This window comes from Psammomys obesus, unplaced genomic scaffold, assembly GCF_907164565.1.
Source record: "Psammomys obesus unplaced genomic scaffold, mPsaObe1.curated_primary_1811, whole genome shotgun sequence".
In the NCBI taxonomy this organism is placed as follows: Eukaryota; Metazoa; Chordata; class Mammalia; order Rodentia; family Muridae; genus Psammomys; species Psammomys obesus.
In genome coordinates, this window is record NW_026596040.1 from 7,382,777 (window position 1) to 7,407,086 (window position 24,310).

At 38.3% G+C, this 24,310-nt stretch overlaps 1 protein-coding gene across 1 annotated transcript in view; it reads left to right on the forward strand.

Moving 5' to 3' along the window:
* Positions 1-24,310, forward strand: part of Kcnn2 (potassium calcium-activated channel subfamily N member 2) — a 137,905-nt gene that overhangs the window by 21,210 nt on the left and 92,385 nt on the right. Inside the window, exon 3 of the mRNA XM_055622702.1 lies at positions 14,944-15,362. Within this exon, the coding sequence (XP_055478677.1) occupies positions 14,944-15,362 (419 nt within the window). The remainder of the gene's footprint in view (positions 1-14,943; positions 15,363-24,310) is intronic.

Genomic DNA, 24,310 nt, shown 5'->3' on the forward strand with positions numbered 1-24,310 from the left:
CAGTCTCAGAAAAGACCCTGTGCCCGGATATATTTGGTCCTTGTAGAGCTCCTATCCTTTCCATATCATACTAACTTCCCTTCTTTCATATGATTCCCTGCACTCTGCCGAGGGTTTGGTTATGAGTCTTAGTGTCTGCTTTGAAACACTGCTAGGTAGAGTCTTTCAGATGCCTTTTGTGGTAGACTCCTGTCATACGTTCAATGCACATCCCATTTGTCTTTCTAAATGAGGATTAATCACCTTCGCCTGTGTCCACTTTCTTGATTATCTTCTTTAGGTGTGTAGATTTCATTATGTTTATCATATCTTGTAGGTCTATATAAGCGAGTATATACCAAGTTTGTCTTTCTCCTTTTGGGATACTTCACTCAGAATGATCTTTTCTATATCCCACCACTTGCCTGCAAATTTCATGATTTCCTCCTTTTTGATTGCTGAGTAGTATGCCATTGTGTAAAAATACCACAATTTCTGTATCCATTCCTCCATTGATGGACATCTGGGTTGTTTCCAAGTTCTGGCTATTACAAATAAAGCTGCTACGAACATGGTTGAACAAATGTCCTTGTTGTGTACTTGAGCAAATTTTGGGTATATACCAAGGAGTGGTATAGCTGGGTCTTGAGGTAGCACTACTCCTAGTTGTCTGAGAAAGCGCCAGATTGACTTCCAAAGTGGTTGAACCAGTTTACATTCCCACCAGCAGTGGAGGAGGATTCCCCTTTCTTCACAACCTCTCCAGCATGTGTTGTCCCTTGAGTTTTTCATCTTGGCCATTCTGATGGGTGTAAGGTGAAATCTCAGGGTCGTTTTGATTTGCATTTCCCTAATGGCTAATGAGGTTGAGCATTTCTTTAAGTGTTTCTCTGCCATTCGATGTTCCTCTTTCGAGAATTCTCTTTTTAGCTCTGTTCCCCATTTTTTAATTGGATTACTTGGTTTGTTGCTTTTCTGCTTCTTTAGTTCTTTATATATACTGGATATTAGCCCTCTGTCAGATAAAGGGTTGGTGAAGATTCTTTCCCAATCTGTAGGCTGTCTATTTGTTTTGATGACAGTGTCTTTCGCTTTACAGAAGCTTTTCAGTTTCATGAGGTCCCATTTATTGATTGTTGCTCTTAGAGCCTGTGCTGTTGGTGTTCTGTTCAGGAAGTTGTCTCCTGTGCCAATGAGTTCTAGGCTGTTCCCCACTTATTTTTTCCAACTGATTTAGAGTATCTGGTTTTATGTTGAGGTCCTTGATCCACTTGGACTTTAGTTTTGTGCAGGGTGATAAATATGGATCTATTTTCATTTTTCTGCATGTAGACATCCAGTTGGTCCAGCACCATTTGTTGAAGTGAATATTCTTTAAGGAAATGTGTTAAAAGATTGATTGTGTAAGGATAAGTATGGTTTGAGACGAAATGTAAAATGAGGGAAGATGCTATAATAATATGGGGCACTTAACACACTGGGATTCAAGTATCATAAGGGACAGAAAATTACTAACATGGCTAATGTAGAAAATCATCCTGGACTTATTATATCCAATATTTATGACCATTCTTTGAGAAAGTAAAGTAATATATATTAGAATAACTAATATACTTTCTGTGGACAAGCCCTGTGCCAAGTGCATTATACATATTACTTTATTTCAGTTCATACTGAGGTAGTGAGTAGCAAAACCAGGAATCAAACTTATATCTTGAGATCAATAACTTGAGAGATTCTTTTTAAAGGAAATGGTTAGGTAAAATTTTACCTGGAATGTGTGAGAAAAGTTTTACCATTTTCTACTTCAGTTACAACCAAAAAGTAACCACTTCCTGAAAAGATGATACTCAAACATTTTGTTTACTTTAATATTGATAAAGGAGATCTTTTGCTCCAACTTGTATTTTATGTTATCCAAAGTTCACCAGAGTTGATTCAAGGAGACTATCGTAGAATAATCTTTATCCATAATTAATTGTTCCATAAATTATGTCATGTTTAGACTCTTTCATTTGTCTCCAGGGATGTCCACAGGGATGGGATAGAAGCCAATACTCAATTACCCATGAAAGTGAAGTAGAGGGTATGAAAGAATGCTGATGACTGAAATAAAATATGGATGAATCTATGTCCCTGCCGTAATGATGCTCCATTCTTGGAGTCCATCTGAACTCCCTTGTTTTAGGTGTGACAGCTTTTTCTCTTCTTTCTCATCTACTATAGTTATACTCCCATATTATTTAAGTGGGTGGTAGTTCAGAAAAACAAGATCTCTAAAAATCTCCATAATAACATTAAACGTGTTATTCTAATTTAAAAAATGACAGGAACTTTCCTCTCATACCCAACCTCAACTAAATAGAAGGGCTAACTTCCTTTCTGTGTGTTGTATGTTATGCAGTTCTTTGTGATTTCCTGTCTCTAATTCCTTTGGCCTGATAGTTTTTTGACAGCACGTTTAGCTGTATGGATGTTATTAGAACCTCGTTTATGTGTTTGGAGAGAATGAGCCATGCCATTCATTGAGATTTCTGTACTTTTGCTAAAGCTGTGTTTTGAATTTTGTACACACTACTATTCTGTGTCTTTAAGCTCAGCTTATGTATAACTCTGGCACACGTTTTTGAGACTGTGCATACTTTGTTCCTATTATCCTATGTGTATGTGTATTTTGTCTATATGTATGTCTTTGTACCATGTGCATGCCCGAGGATGTTGGAGGCCAGAGTGAGCATTAGATGCCTTGAGATTGGAGTTTCATGTGACTGAGAGCTGCTGTGTGGATGTGCTGGGAACCAAATCTGGTCTTCTGCAAGAGCATCCAGTGCTCTTAGCAGCTGAAACATCGCCCCAGCCCAGATTGTTTCCCCTTCAATGGAATACTGAAAAGAAAATCTTGCTGATTTTGAATCTAAAGTACTCAAACTGGAAACACATATTAAAAATAACTAACATTAGTCTCGATTGGTCCTACCACATGAGTACTCAGAGTTAATCTCAGTACCAGGCTTAATTACTGGCATTTTGAATTTTGACAGAATTGCCACTTAGTATCGGTTTTATCATTTTTTCTTAACCAGGGAAGTATTAATATAACAACCATTGCAGTAATTAAGAAGCTAAATAGAATATTTTTAGTAAGGAAGGTCTGAAAATTAAACAGTAACTACAATTGAGTTTATTTTTTGCTTAACCATAACTCTTATTGAAGTGAGATTGACATGTTTCATAAGACTGTTCTAATTTCCAGATCTTAGTATAGGAAAATTTGATCAGGGTTGTTCTTAGACTTTTGTTTCTTGTAGTACATGTTTCTGGAATGTTCCCCAGGGACAGGACATGAGCTTGAGAGCCATTCTGCTGGCTTTCTTTCTCACAGCTTCTTCACTGGCTTCAGCTCCATCGCTGCCTTTTGCTGCACATGAAAAAAGACAGAAAAAAAGGGCAGGCCACCCTGCAGAGGACTCTGAGCCTGAACTCCCCGACACTTCACAAGTTTTCTCTCTTCTAGCCATTTGAGTTTTTTGCCTCGTGGTACTAGAGATTTTTTTTTTTCATTTCTTCTCTTGGGTTTTATTTATCAAAGGAGAAAAGGAACATTACAACCAAAGCTAAAATAGCCTTCCATTTTTTTTTTCCAAGTCTGGTTTCCCACCATCTATTGGCAGTGGCAGTGTTTATTAAGAATTTGTGTGTATTCCTCCATTCCATTCTCTGTCTATTTTCTGAATGAAACTGTATCTGTAAACATTATTATCTGGCCATCTTCTTCATGCTGATGCAATGTTCACCCCAAAGATTTCCATGTAGCCCTTAATTTGCTTTCAACACTGCATGTTGGAGTTAAAGGTTTTGACTTTGTGTGGTACCTATTTGATACCTTATTCTAATTTTGTATTTTTTCCTGTTATTCTTATTCTTGTTGTGGGTAACATGGAGTTTTAAAAATTCCTTGTCCTCTTTAGTAGTCTGGCGGTTACATAATTTATATCCTCCCTTCTAGTGATCATTCTTACTTTTTAGCAAATATGTATATTTAACAACGTTTAAGGTAAAGCAGAGTATCTGGCCCTGTATACACGATGACACACCTCTGAGGCGCCCTTCTGGTTTCTGTTTTCTCTCCCATTATTATTACTGATGTCCAGTGTCTCATTTATATCTTGCTTTTCCGTTTTCTCCAAATTAGCCATTTTCACATTGTTGATGATTATAATAATTTACAGTTTTTAATTTGCCTATTAGCATAGTTCCTTGATTATCCAGACTTCCTTTTGATTTCTGTTTCTGCCTTATGGCAGCATGTTGTTCAGCATTCTTTCTGAATCTGCGTGAAAATATTTTTCATACATTCCCGTTGTGTGAGTTTCCTGGGGAGATGCCAATGGGCCTTTTCCCACCCCAGATAGAGCATGGGAAACCAGGGGAACAGTCCCATCAGAACTTAGCTTGGTAAACTAGTGAGTTTATTGGAGTGACTTCCAAGAGCATGGCTCACTTAGAGACAGCTGCATCTCCGGGAATGCCCACTGCAGTGTGAATGACAACTCACAAAAGCTGGAGCCTTGAATCTCCCTACACACCTTGCAGTCAGCTCATGGAAAAGTCTCTTCTCCCCAGCTACCCTTTTCTACCTTGAATGTGGTGAGGTCAAGGAGACACTTATACATTTTGGAACTTTCTGGCACCTAGAGCCTGACAAATATCATGAGCTTTCTGAGTGGGAGGGGAGGGCAAGGTTGTGGTATTTCATTTCTTGGGAAATAGCTATATAAGGCTTCCTAAAAGATAGCCTGGCCATTATTTTCTTTAAATAGTTTGAAGAACATGTTTAATTATTTCATACTAGTTTGTATTTTAACAATATGGATAAAATGTTTCTAAAAACTAGATATAGCTACTGCAGTTCTACACATCACTGACCTCATAGAAATATTCTGTTAAATCCCATTGTCTTTACTGAGGTTGGACTGTTCTTTGTAACATGGGGCTACACTGCTTCGGATTTAGTGATGCTTTTGTGATTAGAGTATGTTAAATCATGTGTTCCTCCATTAAATGTGCTAAGTCTCATGCTTCAGAGATCTGTGGTGTGTGTGTGTGTGTGTGTGTGTGTGTGTGTGTGTGTGTGTGTCTGCCTGTCAATACTTCTTGACAACTGATTTACTTACATGTCATAATTCTTCCTCCATTCAGTGGCTGTATTTCCTACCAAACTGGGCAAACACATATAACTTCATTGGCATCATTACTGGTAACATCTCCTTGTTCTTTCCAAATATGCTTCCTAACTAGTAAGTACGTGACAAATGTCAGTTTTCTTCCTGTAGACTTGGGTTCATGTCTATCTCCATACTCCATCCATTTAACCATAACATTCATCCATAACTAGTTCCTTAACCTTGGAACCTTAGCTTTCTCCTAAATGAGGGTAAAAATACAACACCCTGTCTTAAATAGTTGCCCATTTGATATGAATCAATACTCATCTAAAATACAGCAATCTTAATGTGGTGAGATCTTCCAAATTCCATCTCAAACTCTTGTGTGCACTCTGAAGCTCTTTACCACTGACCTCAGGGACAAAGTGGTTGCAGGGAAGAAGCTGTAACTTAGAGGAAGTCTGAACTAGGCTGTGCTGGTTTGCTCCCACAGCACACGGGGTGTAATGTGGAAGTTTATTTCAATATTTGTTTCTGCCAGAGAATAGGAGGTTTTCCAAGAGCATCAGGGATTTAGATGTGACACTGCAGAAATCATAATGTAAATTAAGTGGTAAACATTCATTTGCTTTTTAAATATTTGGTTTTCTTCCACCTTTTCAGAGCTACTTGATGCTCCTGCCAAATGATGTGAATGCTGTAAGACCTGAACTTTAGCTTTGGGCTTTTCACTCACTCATGGGGTGACCATGACAAATCCTTTCAATCGCTTGTCCTTTAATTAAGCTCTTAGAGGGCAAATGTGCTAATAACTATGAACTGCCTTTTAGCTAGCTTTTAAGTGCTTAAAATAACAAAGGTGATGATATTATATATTAGTCATATAGTGGTTATTATAATGCTTCAGATGATTTTTATTATTTTAGATTTTATTTGTTATTATTATAGAGTAAACTTTTAGAATGAAATGAATTTTCTTTTACTTAATTATGCCTTTACACTTTTTAGCCTTACCTATAGTTCATTTCCCAACAATTAGTTCTTTACTTCCTTCACACATCATGAAGCTGAAGATGAAGAAGTTGAGTCACTCTCTAGGGTCATAGAGCTTGAGACATGGTGACAGGTCACCATGAGATTGAACTCTGCTTGAATCTCTGGATTCTGGCACATGAATGCATAAGCCACAGACTCACAGATTTTTCTGTGGTATCCAAAAATTGAAAGAAAAGGATCAGGGGAAATGTGCAATCCATCTTTTTTGGGAAGACTCATAAGTTCTTTGTACAGACACTTTGCATGAGCTGCAGTATAATCTGAGAATTATTATGGGTAATGTTTCTGCAGCCAAAAGTGGACACAGTTTCCAGAAGCCCCATGAAAGGGTCAAGATTCGATTTTAATTATAGTAGGTCTGAGGAGCAGCAGATTCCTAACCCAGGATAATCTCAATTACCTCTGGATCAACTAGATAGTTCTAAGGTTTTATCTGTAGCTGAAGCTCTTGATTAGATTAGAAGAGGGAATCTTAGAAGCACATGTTCCAGCAATTGATAAGAATTCATTCAGGGGCCTGGAGAGATGGCTCAGAGGTTAAGAGCACTGGCTGCTCTTCCAAAGGTCCTAAGTTCAATTCCCAGCAAGCACATGGTGGTTCACAACCATGTGTGTGAGATCTGGTGCTGTCTTCTGGCCTGCACGCACACCTTCTATCAGAACACTGTATACATAATAAATAAATATCTTAAAAATTTCCTTCAGCAGCAAGCACAGGTGAAGTTTGTTGAATTCCTCTCAAGGCTGACACTACTTCATTTCCTGTCAACTTCTCTTCCTGTTTTTTTTTTTTTTCCACTTTCCGAATACAAGTTCTCATTTAATTCAAGTAGTTCCTTCTCTTAAGGGTCCATGGAATACTATTTCTTCCTCTTACTTATTGGTGGGTTGATTTGATGAGCACCAACAGAGTGGGCGTTGCCTCATGCTATCCAGGTAGGGCTGATATTTTTATTTTATGTTGTAAATGAGCAGGTTTAAGTTTATTGCCCCAAACCATTCAGCTAGTAAGTGGTGCAGCCCTGTATTAAGAACAAACTTCTCTGACACTAAAAACTGTGTTTCCTATGACTCACAACGAAGAGATTTCAGAGCATTTGGCTAACACTTGAAAGTCATGAACAAGAGAAATCCGCCCACAAACAGCTCTACCACTCAACAGCTATCACATTGCACATTTCAGTATTTGCAATTCCTTCTGACAGGGCATTTCTTGACTCTTTCCTCCAGAAAGTGTTTTCTTTAATAAATAGTCTTTTTTTCTTTTATAGTTATTTACACAGAATTTTAAAGTATACAAAGTTAAATACAGTCTTAAGGTTCAATTTCATAAATCATGGAAAATACAGTCGATGGTAAGTGCTGGCTCTGTGACCTCAAATGTCCAGGCTCTAGTGTGAATCTTTTAGAATCTTTTGATTTTGCTCACAAGATGGGTGCTGCAGATGTAGGACCCACTTGATGAAGAGAAGGAGGATGCCTATGTTATCATAGCTGACTTTCTTTTTTTAAACCCAAGGCATTCTTTTGTGCCATCTAGTAACCTTGTGCTTATCGCTGGAGATCAGAGTTGTATAATGTTTGGAGTGTAGGAGAGAGAAAATGCAAAGAAGTCTAGGAAAGTAACTGTCTGTAGTGGAAAAGGACAAGGGAAGAAAAAAGAATATAAGGGTATGTTTGTCTCACCACTGCCCATAACAGAAGACGGGTGCTCTTTCATCCTTCCCAGTTGTAGGAAGGGATTGAACAAACTCTGGCAGGGCCCAGGTTTCAGACTGGAATTCAGGACAGAAGATGAGCAGACAGACACCCAGCTTTCACTGCTGCCCATTGAAATACTTGTTTAAAGGTTAACAAGGAATTATTATTATTATTATTATTATTATTATTATTATTATTATTATTATTTTAGTTCATGTTGTTGGCAATAGTTGTAAATTGTAATCATTCAATGTTTTGGGGTTTTTTTGGTAAGGATATTTTAGCCATAAATCAAATTTCAATGTATAATGTCATATATGATCATTCATAACAGCACTAGACTTGAACACGTAGTCTTTGGCAGGAAGTATCTGACTGTCTAATGACCTTGTTCATCCTCATCACCCTTTTTCTTGTAAATTTTTTTCCTTGATTTTATTAGTAATTAATTATGTTCACGTGCTCCTCAATTAAAAGTACTTATGTCTACTTAATCCATCACCCTTTTGTTCCTAATCCTCAGTTCACCCCCTCCATGTGGTTCTTAGCATTAATGTCCAGTCATTTATTAGAAGTATGTTATACACATGAACTACAAATATGTCTCCCATTTTACAAAACTGCACAAATACTAGCAAATACATTTTTTAAAAAATTGAATACTTAATATATCACTCTATTTAATAGTTTTATGCAATTTTTAAACATCTTTTTTTTATAAGCTTTTTTATTCTGTGTGGCAGACATCGATACCTTCTTTAAGCCTTTTCTGTTTTAAATTATTCATATCATGCGGCCTTTTTCAAAAATAAAAGCAATGCTACAATGCATGACCATGTGTTTGCTGTTGAGCCCCCTTGCAAAGGAGAAGGAAATGGGAGGCCAGTGAGGCTCCAGCTGAGGAGCTGCCCTCCTTAGGAGCTGGCGGGGCTCACAGTTGCACAGTTACAGTGTGTGCAAGTACTGTCTAGAGCTGCTTGTTCCCTGAAGTACAGCATGTTACAAAACTTTGACAACTCCTTTTTCCTTCTGGCACTGTGGAGGGAACCTAGGGTCTTGCGTTTGCCTAGCAAGTGCTTTTCTCCCGCTGAGCTATGTCCCTAGGCTTTATTATTCCTGTTATTACTTGACACAGGATGTCCCTAAGTTACTTAGGCTGGCTTTGACTCAGGCTTCTGCATCCTTAGTGGCTGTCATTTCAGGCCTATGTTACCAGGCCTGGCTACTTTTTTGAATCTACATTTAAAAATAAAAAAATAAATAAAAAAGGAAAAGTTACTGATTTTCCTTTTATGATTAAGGTTAGGTATATTTACTTTAAATGGGTCTAAGAACCATTTTTGTTTAATTTTCATTCCTGATCTTTATGTCTCTTGCTGATTTCTGTAGGAACTTCTATATTCAAAAGGTATTTTGTGACAAAGGTGGAAACATAGCCTCATTTTATGGAGTGAAATGTATGTGAGTTCATTTGTTTATTTTACCACTCAGGCCTGCAGCACAGTCAGAGGGCCTTCGTTTCTCTGTGCTTATGGAAGAATTCCAACCTGCTTCCTTTATGGTGTTCTTGGGTTCATTTTCACAGCTGGATCTTTCATGGGCATGCAGTTTTCCTGGGGAGATCAAGTCTCAGGCTTGGACCCAACTTTATTTTTGATGGTCACTGACTTATCTGCAAGTCACTTCACAACAGCTGTACTTTCCCCATCAGTGGCCTACCTTTTTACCTCTGTGAAGCTCCCATGTTCTGGCTGTGTTTGTAGTTTCTATCAGTGCCACATAGTATTATCATTGTTTGCAATTAGGTGTGGCTACTTTTCTCTTGCTTGTTACTCTTAAGTTTCATGATTTTTCTCTCTCTCTTCCTTTTTCTTTTTCCTTCTTCCCCAAGACAGGGAAATTTGTGTGGCCCTTACTGTCCTGGAATCTCTTCTGTAGATCAGGCTGGACTTGAACTCGGGGATCTGTTTCCCTCTGTCTCTCCAGTGTTAGAATTAAAGGCATGTACAACCACACCTGGGTATATTTTGTGATTTCTTAACATATGACTGAAGTATTCAAGGAGTATTTTGGGGTTTCAGGTTTTTTGGAGGCAGTACCCTTGATTGTGGTCTCGTAAAGGACACCAGGATGTTTAAAGTGCTGTCCCTGAGCCCAGGTTCTTGCAGAATGTTTAAGAGGAATGCATAAAACAGAGGCAGGTAGGGCCTCCATAACTGAGCCTCTTCCCTTCACAGCAGGTCATCTGATGGTATAGCTGTATCCATAGCTACTCCTGTACTCCAGATCCTCTTCCACCGAGTTCTCTTGCTGCCATTAACTGTAGATAATGATGTAGACATATATCAAATGTGGCTATCCAAGCAAATATAAAACAGTTATCCTGGAAAAGGGAAGCTTGTTATGGGATATATTCTGAGGTCACAGTCTGTGAAGGGCACTATCTATAGACCCAGAATGAAACAGTCCCCTAAAATATTTCTTCTCTTAAGAACATCAGAATAAAAAAGAAACATAGAGTTGATTTGCTATCAGTCATTCTGGTGAACTCTCCTACCTGTGAGCTGAAAACAGATCATACCTATTACAGAGATTATGTGAAATGCAAATAGGATATTTCTGCACTACACTTAGACTTTAATGTTGACTTTGAGGGACTGTAACCTTTAGAATGCTTTTGTGTTCTCTAGAGATTATTGAGTACATTACCACTTCTCTGAACCTGGTAAATACTATTTTACAGTTTGTAATTGACAGCCCACACGTCCTTGGCTTTCAGAATGCCACTCTTTTCCCTCCTTTCAGAGACTGCTGCATTTCAGATCCTCTTATAGCACCTACCTCTTAGGTTCTTCAAACTTGGCCTTGAGGAATGCCATGTCCTGTTCTCTTTACTTTCTTGTGTTTTTCATTTGCTCTAATAAACCACTTAAATACAGATGCCTCCCAAATTTATTTCAATGTTTCAGGCTTCTCAGTGTGACTTGTATATCTTAAGGGTTTTTCTTTGTCATCTATATTAGAATGCTAGTGTGCAGAATAGGGCTTTTCATTTCTTATTCTGGAGAGTGTAGGAAATGTTCTCAGAAAGTGGCCTCGCCATTTATCCTGGTTTTTGTTGTTGTTGTTTGTTTGTTTGTTTTTTGAGGCTAGAAACTCAGTAGCCACCTGTGAGTCCCTCTCTTTTCAATGTAGATTCAGTACGTCAGCACATTCTAGCTATATTGCAATTACCATGGCCATCAAAACCACTTTTGCATTTTCTTGGCAACTCATGACCCAGGTTACAAGGCTACTTCAACCACTCAAATGTAGAGGTGGTGTGGTATAACCTTCCATACTTACCTCTCCAAGTCCCCCATGGCAAAAGGATGAGCCTTTCAGGCTTCTGCTCATATCTTGTCGCTTCCCTGCCTGTGGTCTTGGTGAGCTCCCATGTAGTTGGAATGAAATCTAGTCTCAGTGCCATTTCCCACAAGGGATGCCTAATGGTCTCCTGTTTGTACGTTTAAATCTACCAGCCTTCACTCTATCCTTTGGCCATTAACCTTTCTTTGCGCATACTAAGCGGTTATGAAGGCAGTATATGCTCCTCCTATGCTTTTTATCCTGCCTGGGATGTCCTTTACATCACGGACTGTTTTTATCAGTATCTGCAATCAGAAGTGCTCCTAAAGGCCTCCCTGATGACCATATCTGTTGTGTCTGATTTATCTTTCTCCATCTCATCTTCTGTTTGTTTCCTTCATTGCAACATCCAAAGGCTTAATTACTTTATTAAATTGCTTCAAGTCATCTTGTTGATGTTTTTTTTTTTTTCTTTCCTGATCAAAGTTAATTTCAGTGGGCAGACTCTCTGTCTCCTGTGAATTCTTCAACATGGCTAGGAAGTAGCATAGCACTCGCACCTTGTATTTAGGACTTGGCATAGGCTGTTACATGAATGAACAAAAATAGCATTATTTTTGTTCTGAGGAGAAGAAAATACTTGTTCCTGACAACACTTTAATGCATACTATCAAGCTCCAAATAAGTTGTTATCTGACGATAAAAAGGAACTATTAAAGGAGTAGATACTATATAGATATGAAATAGAAACTTCCCTATGGAAGTTACCAAGAAGAAAATTATCTAGATTTCTTGTATAATTTCAAAATCACACACATGCGGTGACTTATAAGTCAACAGGATATGTTTGCAGAACATTTTGAGTTTCATTTATGTCACACAGTTGGTGTTCTCATCTTCCATGAGTATGCTTAAAGACTCAGACCTTAACAGCAGTCAGGATAGTCATCATTAAGGTAGATATGTCAAAGTGGCTGCTGCAATAAGCATCTGTTGACCTCTGGTAGGTAGATGTGGTCTCTGTGTCAAGCCTCAGAGAAATTCAAGGGTGACAGTGCCATTGTCCTCTGTGAAAACATCAAAAGCAGGTACAGAAGCAACCATAGTGCAACAAAGGAGTGTTTAGGTTTGGAGGTGATGTGTAATCTACTTTTGAATAAGGAAGAGCCCATTAGGTGGAGGTTTTCTACAACACTGATGCAGAGGACACAGAATGGAATGCTTTGCAGCCACGGGAACTATGAGGAAGAGCCGTAAGAGATGAGGTGGGAGATGGGCAAGACCATATGGCACAATGCCTTGTCTGCTGATGATGTAGATTAGGCTTTCCCATCAGGCAAAGGAGGGATTTTGAATGATCTTGTTCTTTACAGTAATAGGATTATAAAATTTACACTTTCAAGTGACTATCATGATGGGGATTATTTCCCAAAGGAGGAATCTGGTGAAGGACAGTAAAAGATGAGATACCCAGGGCAGGTCAGTCAAAGAGAGTTGGATATGGATCTGAGGACAGAGGGGTGTGAGGGGTGGAGGGGTGGGAAGTCATATTAAGGTTGGGGAGGAAACTGAGAGTAGCAGAGATGAAAAAGTAAAGCAGTGCAGCAGCCCAGGGAAGAGATTTTTTTTTTTTCCCTGAAGGAGGGAATGACGGAAAATAAAAGTTAACACTGGAAAACTGCTTACCATATGAAGATATGTTTAGTGATCGCCACAGTGGCAGAGGGGATGATGGCAGGGAAATCCCCATGGAACTGAAGGAGCCCTGGAAAAGCAGCTCCACCTAGTACAGACAGCTGGCCTTGCTTCTCATTTCCTGTTGTTTTTGATAAGTGGTAATGGTGTGAACTTTGCATATTTCCCTAAGTGGTATGGCACACAAGTACTAGGGAAAGTGGAGTTTGGTATCACTTTGCTCCAGACACATGAAGCATGATAGAGAAGCAAGAAGGAAAGGGTGAAGTGGGGATGGGGTGAGCAGGTGTGTACAGAGAAGGAACAGAGGCTTTTTAAAGTCTCTTAAAAAGACCCCTGTGGAAGGCTCCTGTCCTGTTCCTTGTCTTCTTCTACTTCCGATGTCTATCTTGTTTGTCCTTTTGAGTGAGGTTTCAGCCTCTTCCCTAGGGTCCTCTTTGTTGTTTAGCTTCTTTAGGACTATAGATTATAGTATGTTTGACCTATATTATATGGTTAATATCCATCGACCCCATGCTCAGAGAAAGCATGCATAGATGGGATGGAGGTCCTCCTCTATCAGGGGAATAGGGAAAGGGCATAGGGGGAGAAGAAGGAGGGTGGGTGGTACTGGGAGGAGACGGAGGGGGCTACAGCCAGATACAAAATGAATAATTTGTAATAATAAGTAAATACATAAACTTAAAAAAAGAAATAAAATGAAATAAAATTTCCACTGTCATGTAAAGAAAAAGGTCTCTTAAAGAACCTTTGGAGTTGTGTGATTCCCAGCCCCTTTGGAGGTTTGTTTCCGTTTTTACAGGCTTCTGTGTCACTCAGAATCAAGTTGTAAAGAAAGTAGACCCTCTAAATATTGACACATTCTTGATAAAAATATCTGATGATTTTCTTATCTCCTGAGATCAAGTATTATACAAAAGAGGCATTTTATTTTTCTCAAATTACCGTTTTTACAAAGTAATAATAGAACAAAGAACCAGTTTGGATCATAGAGAGAAGTAATAGGTACAGAAGAACAAAGGAAGAACAGGGATCTACCTGATCTCCATGGATGGAAAGTGCATCTCTCTAGAAGAGGGGACATCAGAGGCAGCTGTGTGGAATCCTTCCCCACCCACTTTGTAGCTTGCTCATCCTAAAAGGCAAATGCGCTTCAGTTGGTTGAGTTTATTCTTAGTTTAGCTGGCTATTTAGCAGAAGGAAGAAAAGGCATCTTTTTGGTGTGGGGCACTGTTTGTGTCAGGGCAGATAGATCTTCCTAGTACAAGGGTCTACAGCATCACAGCAGGATTGGCACCCGTGGATTTCTGCACTCAAATGCCAGGGAGCTCCTGCAAGTCATCCTGGCTGCCAAAAAAGAGAAAACATATTTCAAGTGCTTTAGGTAGTTCATGGACAGCCAGGGTCTGGTGTCCTTGTTTATAAATAGGCAGGGAAGCAAGGCATTCTTTTCTTAGTTGTGGTATGAGAGATGAGAACAATAAGAAAAGGTAGTCTTTATTAAGGAAAAATTGAATAAGATATAAAAACAATAATAATGAAAGTAGAATAAATGTTTCTGCCACATTTATCTGTGGTTTCTCCCTATGTCTCCAAGGCCAAGAATAAGAATTCTCATAAGAATGTTCATGTGTCCTGCATTCTAGGGCTTAATTGACTGCAGAGGCACTCTAAATAGAACCATGCATGGTTAAAAGATCATCCCTTCAGAGGAGAGCAGTGTGCTATAAAGCAAATCCACTTTATGATTGTCCAGTAATATGGACTCCCAAATATTTGAGCTCCTATGCAAAAAGCTGTTCACTTTAACTTTTACAGAATGGAATCCCCTTTGATATGGTTGCCCTCTTCTATAAATAGTGTACCTGGCTAGAATTTATGGGCTGAAAGCATCAGCTGGCCAAGTTGCTAAGCATCACCTGTTATGTTTTCAAGTTGTGCGCTAACACTTGTGGAGCATCCATGCCATACTGAAGCCGCTTTTCTACTTTTTTTTCAGTTATTCATGGTGGACAATGGAGCAGATGACTGGAGAATAGCCATGACTTATGAGCGTATTTTCTTCATCTGCTTGGAAATACTGGTGTGTGCTATTCATCCCATACCTGGGAATTATACGTTCACATGGACGGCCCGGCTTGCCTTCTCCTATGCCCCCTCCACAACCACTGCTGATGTGGATATTATTTTATCTATACCAATGTTCTTAAGACTCTACCTGATTGCCAGAGTCATGCTTTTGCATAGCAAACTTTTCACCGATGCCTCCTCTAGAAGCATTGGGGCACTTAATAAGATAAACTTCAATACGCGTTTTGTTATGAAGACTTTAATGACTATCTGCCCAGGAACTGTACTCTTGGTTTTCAGTATCTCATTATGGATAATTGCCGCATGGACTGTCCGAGCTTGTGAAAGGTAAGTTTGTTTCTTTTCCTGAGAAAATAATTTGCCATATACTATCTTGAGAAGTGACTGAAAGATCATGATGTGCCTGAGTTTTGAAAATTTTACTGTCTTTTAAACAACAGTAACAAAACTTTCCTGAACTTTTCCTGCAGAGAGCTGATGCATTAACAGTTGTGGGTTCTACTCTTTGACCTGATTAGTTTTCCATAAGGGTTGTCTTTGTAATCTATCAAAATTCAGAGACCAGGACTTTTTATAGTGACTCTGGATTGGAAATGTGACATTGCTTGAGCTACTTCTGATTTAAGTGTTTGATTATTGTTGAAACAGAACATCTTGGAAAAGTGTTGATGCAGCATGTTTGACTCTAGGGGACCTGTTCAGGAGCTTTGAACTGTAGCTCCAATTCATACTACTGTGTGCATGATTACCTGTTAAAGATTTGATGGGCGCATGAGTTGGCTTCTATTGAACATTCAAGAGTGAGTAGAAAGAGACGGTGTGTTTCTTGTCTGAAAAGCCCTGGTGTTTAGGATTGCACACATTCTGTCAGTGTACAGAGTCTGCTCACAGAGTCTGAATTGTCAATTAAAGCATCACCAATGTTCACTTTGCAAATAAAATAAGTCATGAATGGGCTTCAGAAAGAGCTATTTAACAATGGGAGGTGACAATGGCTATATAACCCTGGGTAGAAAAGTCAAGGTGAAATAAGCACATGAGAGTACTGGGTTCTAGCTCTTTCTCTTGCACAAGAACAAAATTTCACAACTTCACTATCTACATTGTGCTCACGTAAACCTCATCTTAGAACTCTTCCCTGCTCCTTTATTTTTTATTTTTCATTTATTTTATTTTTTTTTGTGGAATGAATAATACTTCCTTTTATTTTTGTTTTGGTTTTATTTGTTTGCTTATTTGTTTTTATTCTTTTTCTTTTGGCCCAGTTTTATGTATTCTTACTGAGGAATCATCTCTAAACCCTCCCCAATTCTATAAGTCTCCCTCTTTCTCTTTAAATATATTATGCATTTCTGTATTTTCCACTTGAAGCAGTTGGCTTTGAGAACCTTTCTCTCCTGCTGCAGTCAGGTTGAGAAGGGTTATTTGCCATGTTGGAGAGGGGTTCTTTGCTGTGTGTGTGTGTGTGTGTGTGTGTGTGTGTGTGTGTGTATGTACATTCATGAGTGCGTGTGCATATGTCTGTATGCACACAAACATGTGTGTATTTGTGTGTGTGCAGTGCTGCTTTCTTGATTCCTCTCCTTATTTCCTGTGGCTGATCCCATTTTGTGATAAATTTTAATAAGATGTAATATGTGTAAGAGTGACCTTAACAGTGTACAGTCTGTATGATGGTGTTAATGAATAGTATGGCTGGATATAAAAATTCCAGATTTGAAAGTTATTCTTCAAAATAGTGAAGAATTTTATTTCCCTATGTGTTCACAGTCCCACAGTCTTATTCCATCATTTTAATCTGTTATTTTTTTTCTTTCTGGAGGTCTCAAGGATCAGCATTCTAAAATTGTGCAAGGTTATGAATCTGTTTCAGTTTATGATACTGGGAACTTTCTTGGCTCATTCCTTATTGGAATTCTTGTTCTTCAGTTCAGGAAATTGATTTCTTAAAGCTTTTGGATTTTGTTGTGTGGAATATTTTCCATATATTAATGTTTTAAATTTTCTTATTTTCCATCTTTGCTTTGCTTTCTACATTGGAAGACAACTTCAGTTTTATTTCTAAACTTTTTTTTTTAGGAGTTAAGGCTATACCACAGTGGTAGAGACTTTGCCTAACAAAGCTGGGCTCTAGATTCAATCCTCATTACAGTGAAAACAAACAAATAAACGGAATTTTGTATTTTGGAATTAACTTTGCCCAAACCACATATTAAATTTCAATGTCTAATTTAGGACCCCACATGCTCATTTGTGTTTGATAACCTCCTGCTTTGTTGTTGTTGTTGTTATATGTTTTTTTTTTAATTTTTTAAAAAATCTGTCAATGCTAGAGGTGCTTTTAAAATTCATTTCTCTTTGTATTTTGTTCATGTCCCCCAAAATGCATTTTCTTTTCTTTTTGGCTGCTGTATTAGAAGCTTTCCTTAAATGCTTGAGTGTCCTTGGCTGCATGATCATACTGAAGGGCGCACCTAAAATAATCAGTTAGAAACTTTAGGTTTCTATCTAGGACTGGCCAATTGTGGCCTTTGCTGGGGGAAATTTGGTTAGCAGGAAGAAAGAGAATACTTTATATTTCCTTTGAAATTCTGACCACTCCATGCGCAATCATTTCTATTACCTCATGATCAAGGCCAAAGTATGAATGGCTTTTGGGGGGGGGTAGGAGTGGAGGAGAGTTGGGGATTTCTATGAAAGCAGGGGAAAATTGATCTGAAAAGTTAATATGCAAATACTCATTTTCTGGGTTCTAGTGAGACTGTTCACACTCTTGCTCTTGCCCTCTTCAGATCACAGAAGTCCAGACTCTTACTGAGCTGGCTAAGAGCAGCTCTCATTCCCAGAGCAGAAGTTAAGGGTTTGCCTCTATGAGGCATGTGAATCTCTTCTCCCATTTAAAGTTTTGTCATATTCCTTCCTGCAGCAGGCTGGTGTGGATCATGCTAAAATCATATGGGGCCAGTCCCCAGTATCCTGAAGGCTTCTTTTTTTCACACTGCTCTACAGTTCTGCTTTCTTGAGTCAGTCTAAGGTCAGATTTCTGGTAAATTTAGTACTGTGTTGTCACTCATTCATTTAGTCTTTATGGAGTTATATTTTTTTTTCTTATTTGCTTAAAATTATCTATAGTCATTCTTAGAGGGCGAACAAGCTGGGCGAGTTCATCTGCTTTTCTGAAAATGTTTCTGTGGCCATGCTTTAATATCATGCAACTCAATCTATCCACTACTTCTCTTCCTAAGTATAGTATTAGAGGAATTAAAGGGTTCCATTTGGTTTTGGTTGATTTTTGCTGTACTGAGGATTGAACCCAAGCATTCTACTACAAAGGTATCCCTAGTTCCCAAAATGTTCTTTTCAAAGAGAGCATTCTTATGGTAATGCTTGTCACATAGCAATCATGGTATACACAGGCTTATGATGTTTTCTGGAGCAGATGTATCTACCAAGTTGAAGAATGAATCTTAAAACTTAGTTGACATGCCTATTCTGATTATAAATTTTAAATCAACATTTCTTCCTAACAGTGTGATTGTGATGGGTAAAAGCATCCTTAGTAATATTTGCATGTGTTTGGGTAGTCTCCTGTGTGGCTGTTTCTAAAGACTAATTTAACTTGTCTCAAAATTGTTCACCTGTCATGCATTTCTTTTTTAAAATAGTTCATATCACCGTTTTTACCCCATATATAGAACTTCTGAGGCAGGGTGTACCATTTTACAGCAGCTCAAAGGATATGTGTTTTTGTCATGCTTGGATTGTTAGATGATCGCCATTCCTATCTCCATCAACAGACAATGAAACAAGAAAGTATCTATTACACAGGGAAAACGAGCCTGCAACCAGTATTAACAGAAATGAATCAACAGATCTATGGTTTTGTGGGAAAGGAACAGATGCTCAGGATTACAACCACAAGACTGAGTCACAGTTTGCAATTTAGAGGGTGGGTGACCTCAGGCTAGGCAAATTACTTATTCTTGCTCATGTTTCTTCATTTGCACGCTAGATGGTTTGATTAGCCATTATCTATTATAACATTTTATAATTACACAAATGTGAAGAGAAATATAATCATTACCCAACATTTTGGTAGATTTCCACATTTGATTTTTTTTTCCAAAAAATTTCCCATTCTGCTTTGGAAAATATCAGATTCTGACTTAAGATACAAAGATATGTATCCTTTGGAACTGGGCTCCACAATGCTGCATTTTGATAAGTTGTGGTTTTCTGAAATGGTGTCTGTTGGAAAGAGAAGTTTCCTTGATGATGGGTGATGACTACGTTTAGCTGTGGGTTTAAGAACAAGTACTTAGAATGTAGTTAGGGATTATTGTGATTTAATAAAGTACAAGTTGTTGGCTCTTCTCCAAGTTTGTGTCTCCTATGAATGTCAGAAGCTACACCTATACAGTCTCAGCCATGACTCTCTAAACTTGAGCTGAACAAGGACAACAACAACAGACTTTCCAATGTGTATAGAGAAAAGCCCAGAAGTCTCAGTCCTATACAAAGGTCTACAGGCAACTAAGGAATGCTGAGAACAGGAGAAATAGTCTTCCTCTTGGAAGAATATTCCAATTGGTTATCTGAATACTGCTGGTCATCCCTGAAAACATACATTCAAGTACTATTATACAGACTGCTGAGGTGGTATTTAGGAATGTTTATGTATATACATATACATCATATACATATATAAAAACAATTAATGAAAAAGGAGGCCACGAATTTGAAAGAGAGCAAGGAGGGATATAGAGCAAGTTTGGAGGGAGGAAAGGTTAAATTATATAACTATATTATAATATCAAAAAATAAAATTTAAAACATGCAAACATATATAAATTATTTCACAAAATTTCCATTTTAAATGTTATTGCACTAGCCTGCCTTTCTTTGTCCTTGATGTTGGTATGTCTGTCTGTCTCTCTCTTCCCCTTGCGACATCTGTTCTTTCCTTCACTCCTTTCTTCATTCCCTTACTTCGTAACTTTTTTTCTGTCTTCCCTCCTTCCCATCCATCTTTTTTTTCTTTTATAAATCGATACTGTTTTATTTAAGCACAACTGTCTTTTATTTGTTTGATCTGAGTGAATTATACACTTTTATTGTTGGTCCATCTAAGTATCCTCTATATGTTAAAGGGGAGATTTATATCTAAAAGAGAGTTTCTTCTTAGTTAATTATAAGAATTTTAGGATTATTTGGAGCCTGGAGATATGGCTTAGCTGTTAAGTGTGCTGTGTTCTGCGTCACAGGGTACCTCAGTTTGGTTCCTAGCACCCGTCAGGTGGCTCACAACCATCTATAACTCAAGCTTTGAAGTATTTCTTTCCTTCTTCTGCTTTCTCTGAAGGTGCCTGCATTTATCCATACACAGATGAACACATATGTGCATAATTAAAAGTAAAAAAATCTTTAAAATTTATTTCTAAGATTATTTTAAGTTTGAGAGAGACAGCTGGCTCTATGGAGAAGGATGTGTTACAAACTTCTCCCTGTCTTTCTGCTAAGCACAGAGTTTCTAGCAGTTTCTTTAAAGTGGTCTCTATTAATGGGGAAGGTGTTCTATAGAAGGCCTCTATTTTTTTCATCCCAGGCATATCATGTGCCCAACATTTATTTGCCTCTGAGTATATATAGTACTATACCCTATAGATACTATAGATATTCCCAGTAGTTCTCAACCTTCCTAATGCTGAGGCTTTAAATACAGCTCCTCATTTTGTAGTGACCCCAAACAATAAATTTTTTGTTGCTACTTTGTAACTATAATTTTGCTACTGTTATGATTGTAATATAAATATCTGATATGCAGGATATCTGATACATGACCCTTGTGAAAGGGTTATCCAACCCCCAAAGCATTGAAAACTGCTGGTATATATAATATATGATTTTATAATTTTAAATTATAGTTCTATATCTTACATATATATATATATATATATATATGCAAATAGTTACTGACTCATTTATTTATTTGGATAAATGATAGGTATAGGCAGAGAAGGCGGAGTTCTAGCATTACTTCAGTTGCCTCCATCGGTTAGTAAACATCTGCCTTGGGCTAAATGAAAGTAATCACACTGGTTCTGGTATATCCTTGTGTCCAGATGAACATCTGTACTGAAGCAAGCCAAGAAGTGTGATGTTATACTCGTAAATGAGCTGACATTCAGAATCCTGATATTTCAGACCCGGATACTTCATCAGGATCTATCTAGGAGAAACTTCACGGGGACTTGTAACAGAGAAGAAACTGCAGCACCCAAGCTTAATTCCCCAGACTCTGGGAATTAAGCCAGCCCTAATTGGTACCTCCTTACACTTCTCTAGTTTTGTAGAGATAGCCTACTCCACGGTCAAGTTGGCTTGTGTTGAGAGATGTTGTCTCTAAGAAGTTACTGTAGGAGCATTGGCAAGCCTGTGTATGGGGGCACTTGTGCTGTGTCATGCTAGGAAACTTATCTTGTCATTCCTTTGTTTATCATTATTATTGTTGTCATCGTCATCATAGTCACTACCAGGGCTTGAAGAGCAACTAGCATGGAAATATGCGACAGGTATTTTAAGTGGGCATCTTCTGCACGCATGGCTGCATCTTCTGGGGCACATTCTTGGTACATGTTAATTAATCCTGAAGCCTTAGAGATTGAGAAGGATTGTAGGCATCTGCAGTTTAAGAGTTAATAAAATGAAATATGTATGTGTTCAATATATTCTTTCCTTTCTTTGACTGAAGTTTAGTAATTTGGAAGAGAGGGCCAAGATAAAGGTGGCCCTTTATCTTGAGGGCAGACAGGAGCTAGGGATTCGGGTACCAGTGTTTCCAAGCAAAAGTCACACTATGCTTCTCTCATGAGTCAGAGGAGTCAGGAATGTTTCTGTCAGGAAAGGGTCCTGAAGTTAGGGTATCAGCAGCCAAATAACTTCATATTCAGATTTATTTCATTCTCTTATCTGTAAGCAATTTTTAAAAAAATTTTTTTAATTACACTTTATTTACTTTGTATCCCCCCATACATCCCTCCCTCCTCCCCTCCCGATCCCACCCTCCCTCCCCCTTCTTCAAGCATGCCCCTCCCCAAGTCCACTGATAGGGGAGGTCCTCCTCTCCTTCCTTCTGATCTTAGTCTATCAGGTCTCATCAGAAGTGCCTGCATTGTCATCTTCTGTGGCCTGGTAAGGCTGCTCCCCCCTCAGGAGGAGGTGATCAAAGAGCAGGCCAATCAGATTATGTCAGAGGCAGTCCCTCTTCCCATTGCTATGTAACCCACTTGGACACTGAACTGCCATGGACTACATCTGTGCAGGGGTTCTAGGTTATCTCCATGCATGGTACTTGGTTAAAGTATGAGTCTCTGGGAAGACCCCTGTGTTCAAACTTCTGGTTCTGTTGCTCTCCTTGTGGAGTTCCTGTCCTCTCCAGATCTTCCTATTTCCCACTTCTTACATAAGATTCCATGCACATTGCCCAACAGTTGGCCATAAATCTCAGCATCTGCTTTGATAGTCTGCAGGGCAGAACCTTTCAGAGGCCCTCTGTGGCAGGTTTCTAGCTTGTTTCCTGTTTTCTTCTTCTTCTGGTGTCCTTCCTCTTTGCCTTTCAATTAACTCATATGCATTAGTTGAAGGAAGATGTTTTGGAAAATAAACTTGAAGTGGTTTCTTTTTGAAAATGGGAGAGTTAAAGAAGTGGAGAATGACCTTGGGTGTGCTTATCTTCCAGAACTGCATTGTAAATGGGTTGGTGAACTGTTAGTCCTAAAGCCCAACAGGTAAAAATTAATGTGGTACTTATCTTTCTAATTACCAAAGATAACCTGAGACCCAGAGACTCCATTTTCAATATGTTGGTGACGTTGATAAGCTTGTTAAAATATTTCCCCATTTGAGTGTTTACTTGCCTTCCTCACTGTGAGCAACAACTTCACTAATATTCCTTTAAAAATCATCTTCAGAAGTTTTGTTTTCAACCAATAAATAAATTGTGAAATACATCTGAAACTTTATTCTTATGTAGTATCTGGTACTACATAAGAGTATGATTGCAGGTAAATCATACTCCACAATAAAATGACACAAAATGACATCTTTTCATATCACTGTATCGAATGGGTTGTTGAGGAAATCTCCCATCAAAGTGAATACCTTCTGCTCCAGGGACACACACCAGTAGGATTCCCTGAAGCAAAAGAGCACTGTTTTGTAATTAGAGAGTCTTTCATCCTCTTAGCCTTATCTCAGATAAGGGATAATTTGTGGGATTCTATTCTCTATGGATTATGAGCTTCGAATCATGTCCATTTATACATTAGCATGGGTACTCTTATTTATGAGAACACCAAAAGATATTATTAAAAGCCACTATTGTTATTAACATCTAATACATCAATTCAGTGTTGCACGGATGACCTTCCCTGGCTGTATTAGTCTGTACATTTAAGATCATCCATCCCTTCCCCTTTGTAGAGCATGCTTTAAAATAATGTCAGTGGCGGGTTTCAGTGTCTGCTAACTGCATGTGGTGTGCATACATGGCCTGAATTCTAGTAGTTACTTTTCTTTTTTTCAAAAAAGTTTGAACTTTCCCTTTTCATGTGACATATGCCAACTTTTGCCGGAGAAAAGATGAATGGCATGTGGATGTCTCACCTGTTATATTATGGCTGTTGATGTTAATATATGATTAGATTCGGGAGAATGCAATGGAGCCATACATTTTACAACATTGGCTCATTTTCCCAGTCTGCCAGCAAAGATCCTATCTTATATTTTCAGGGGATTTCTTTCTTTTAAACCCTAGCCATTAGGTATGACTGTTTCTGTCTAATTTGCTTAAATTTGAGATGTGCCATTTATGATTAAATTTCTTTAATAATAACAAAAAGCATCCTTAACTGTTCATTATGATACTAAACAAACATGGTCCTGGCTGGGTTTATTACAGAGTACTAAATAATTATGTTATTTCTTACCTCTCCAACTTTCAACTGTTGCTAAGTCAACACTAAGCATTTCATCAATGGATTTGTAATATGTGGTTGATGATAATTTAATACTTTGTTAATGTATACTTCCAGGGTCTGATTCAGACAATACAGATATAGCATATTCACACTCATAAATGACTCACAACCTTAAAGTGGCCCTCTCAAGTTAGAAAACTCTGCACTTTCGAAGGCTTTAACCTCCAACAAAGCAGAACAACCCAACATTGAACACCGTAGGTATCCAACCTCAGTGGCCAACCTGTCATCATAGTC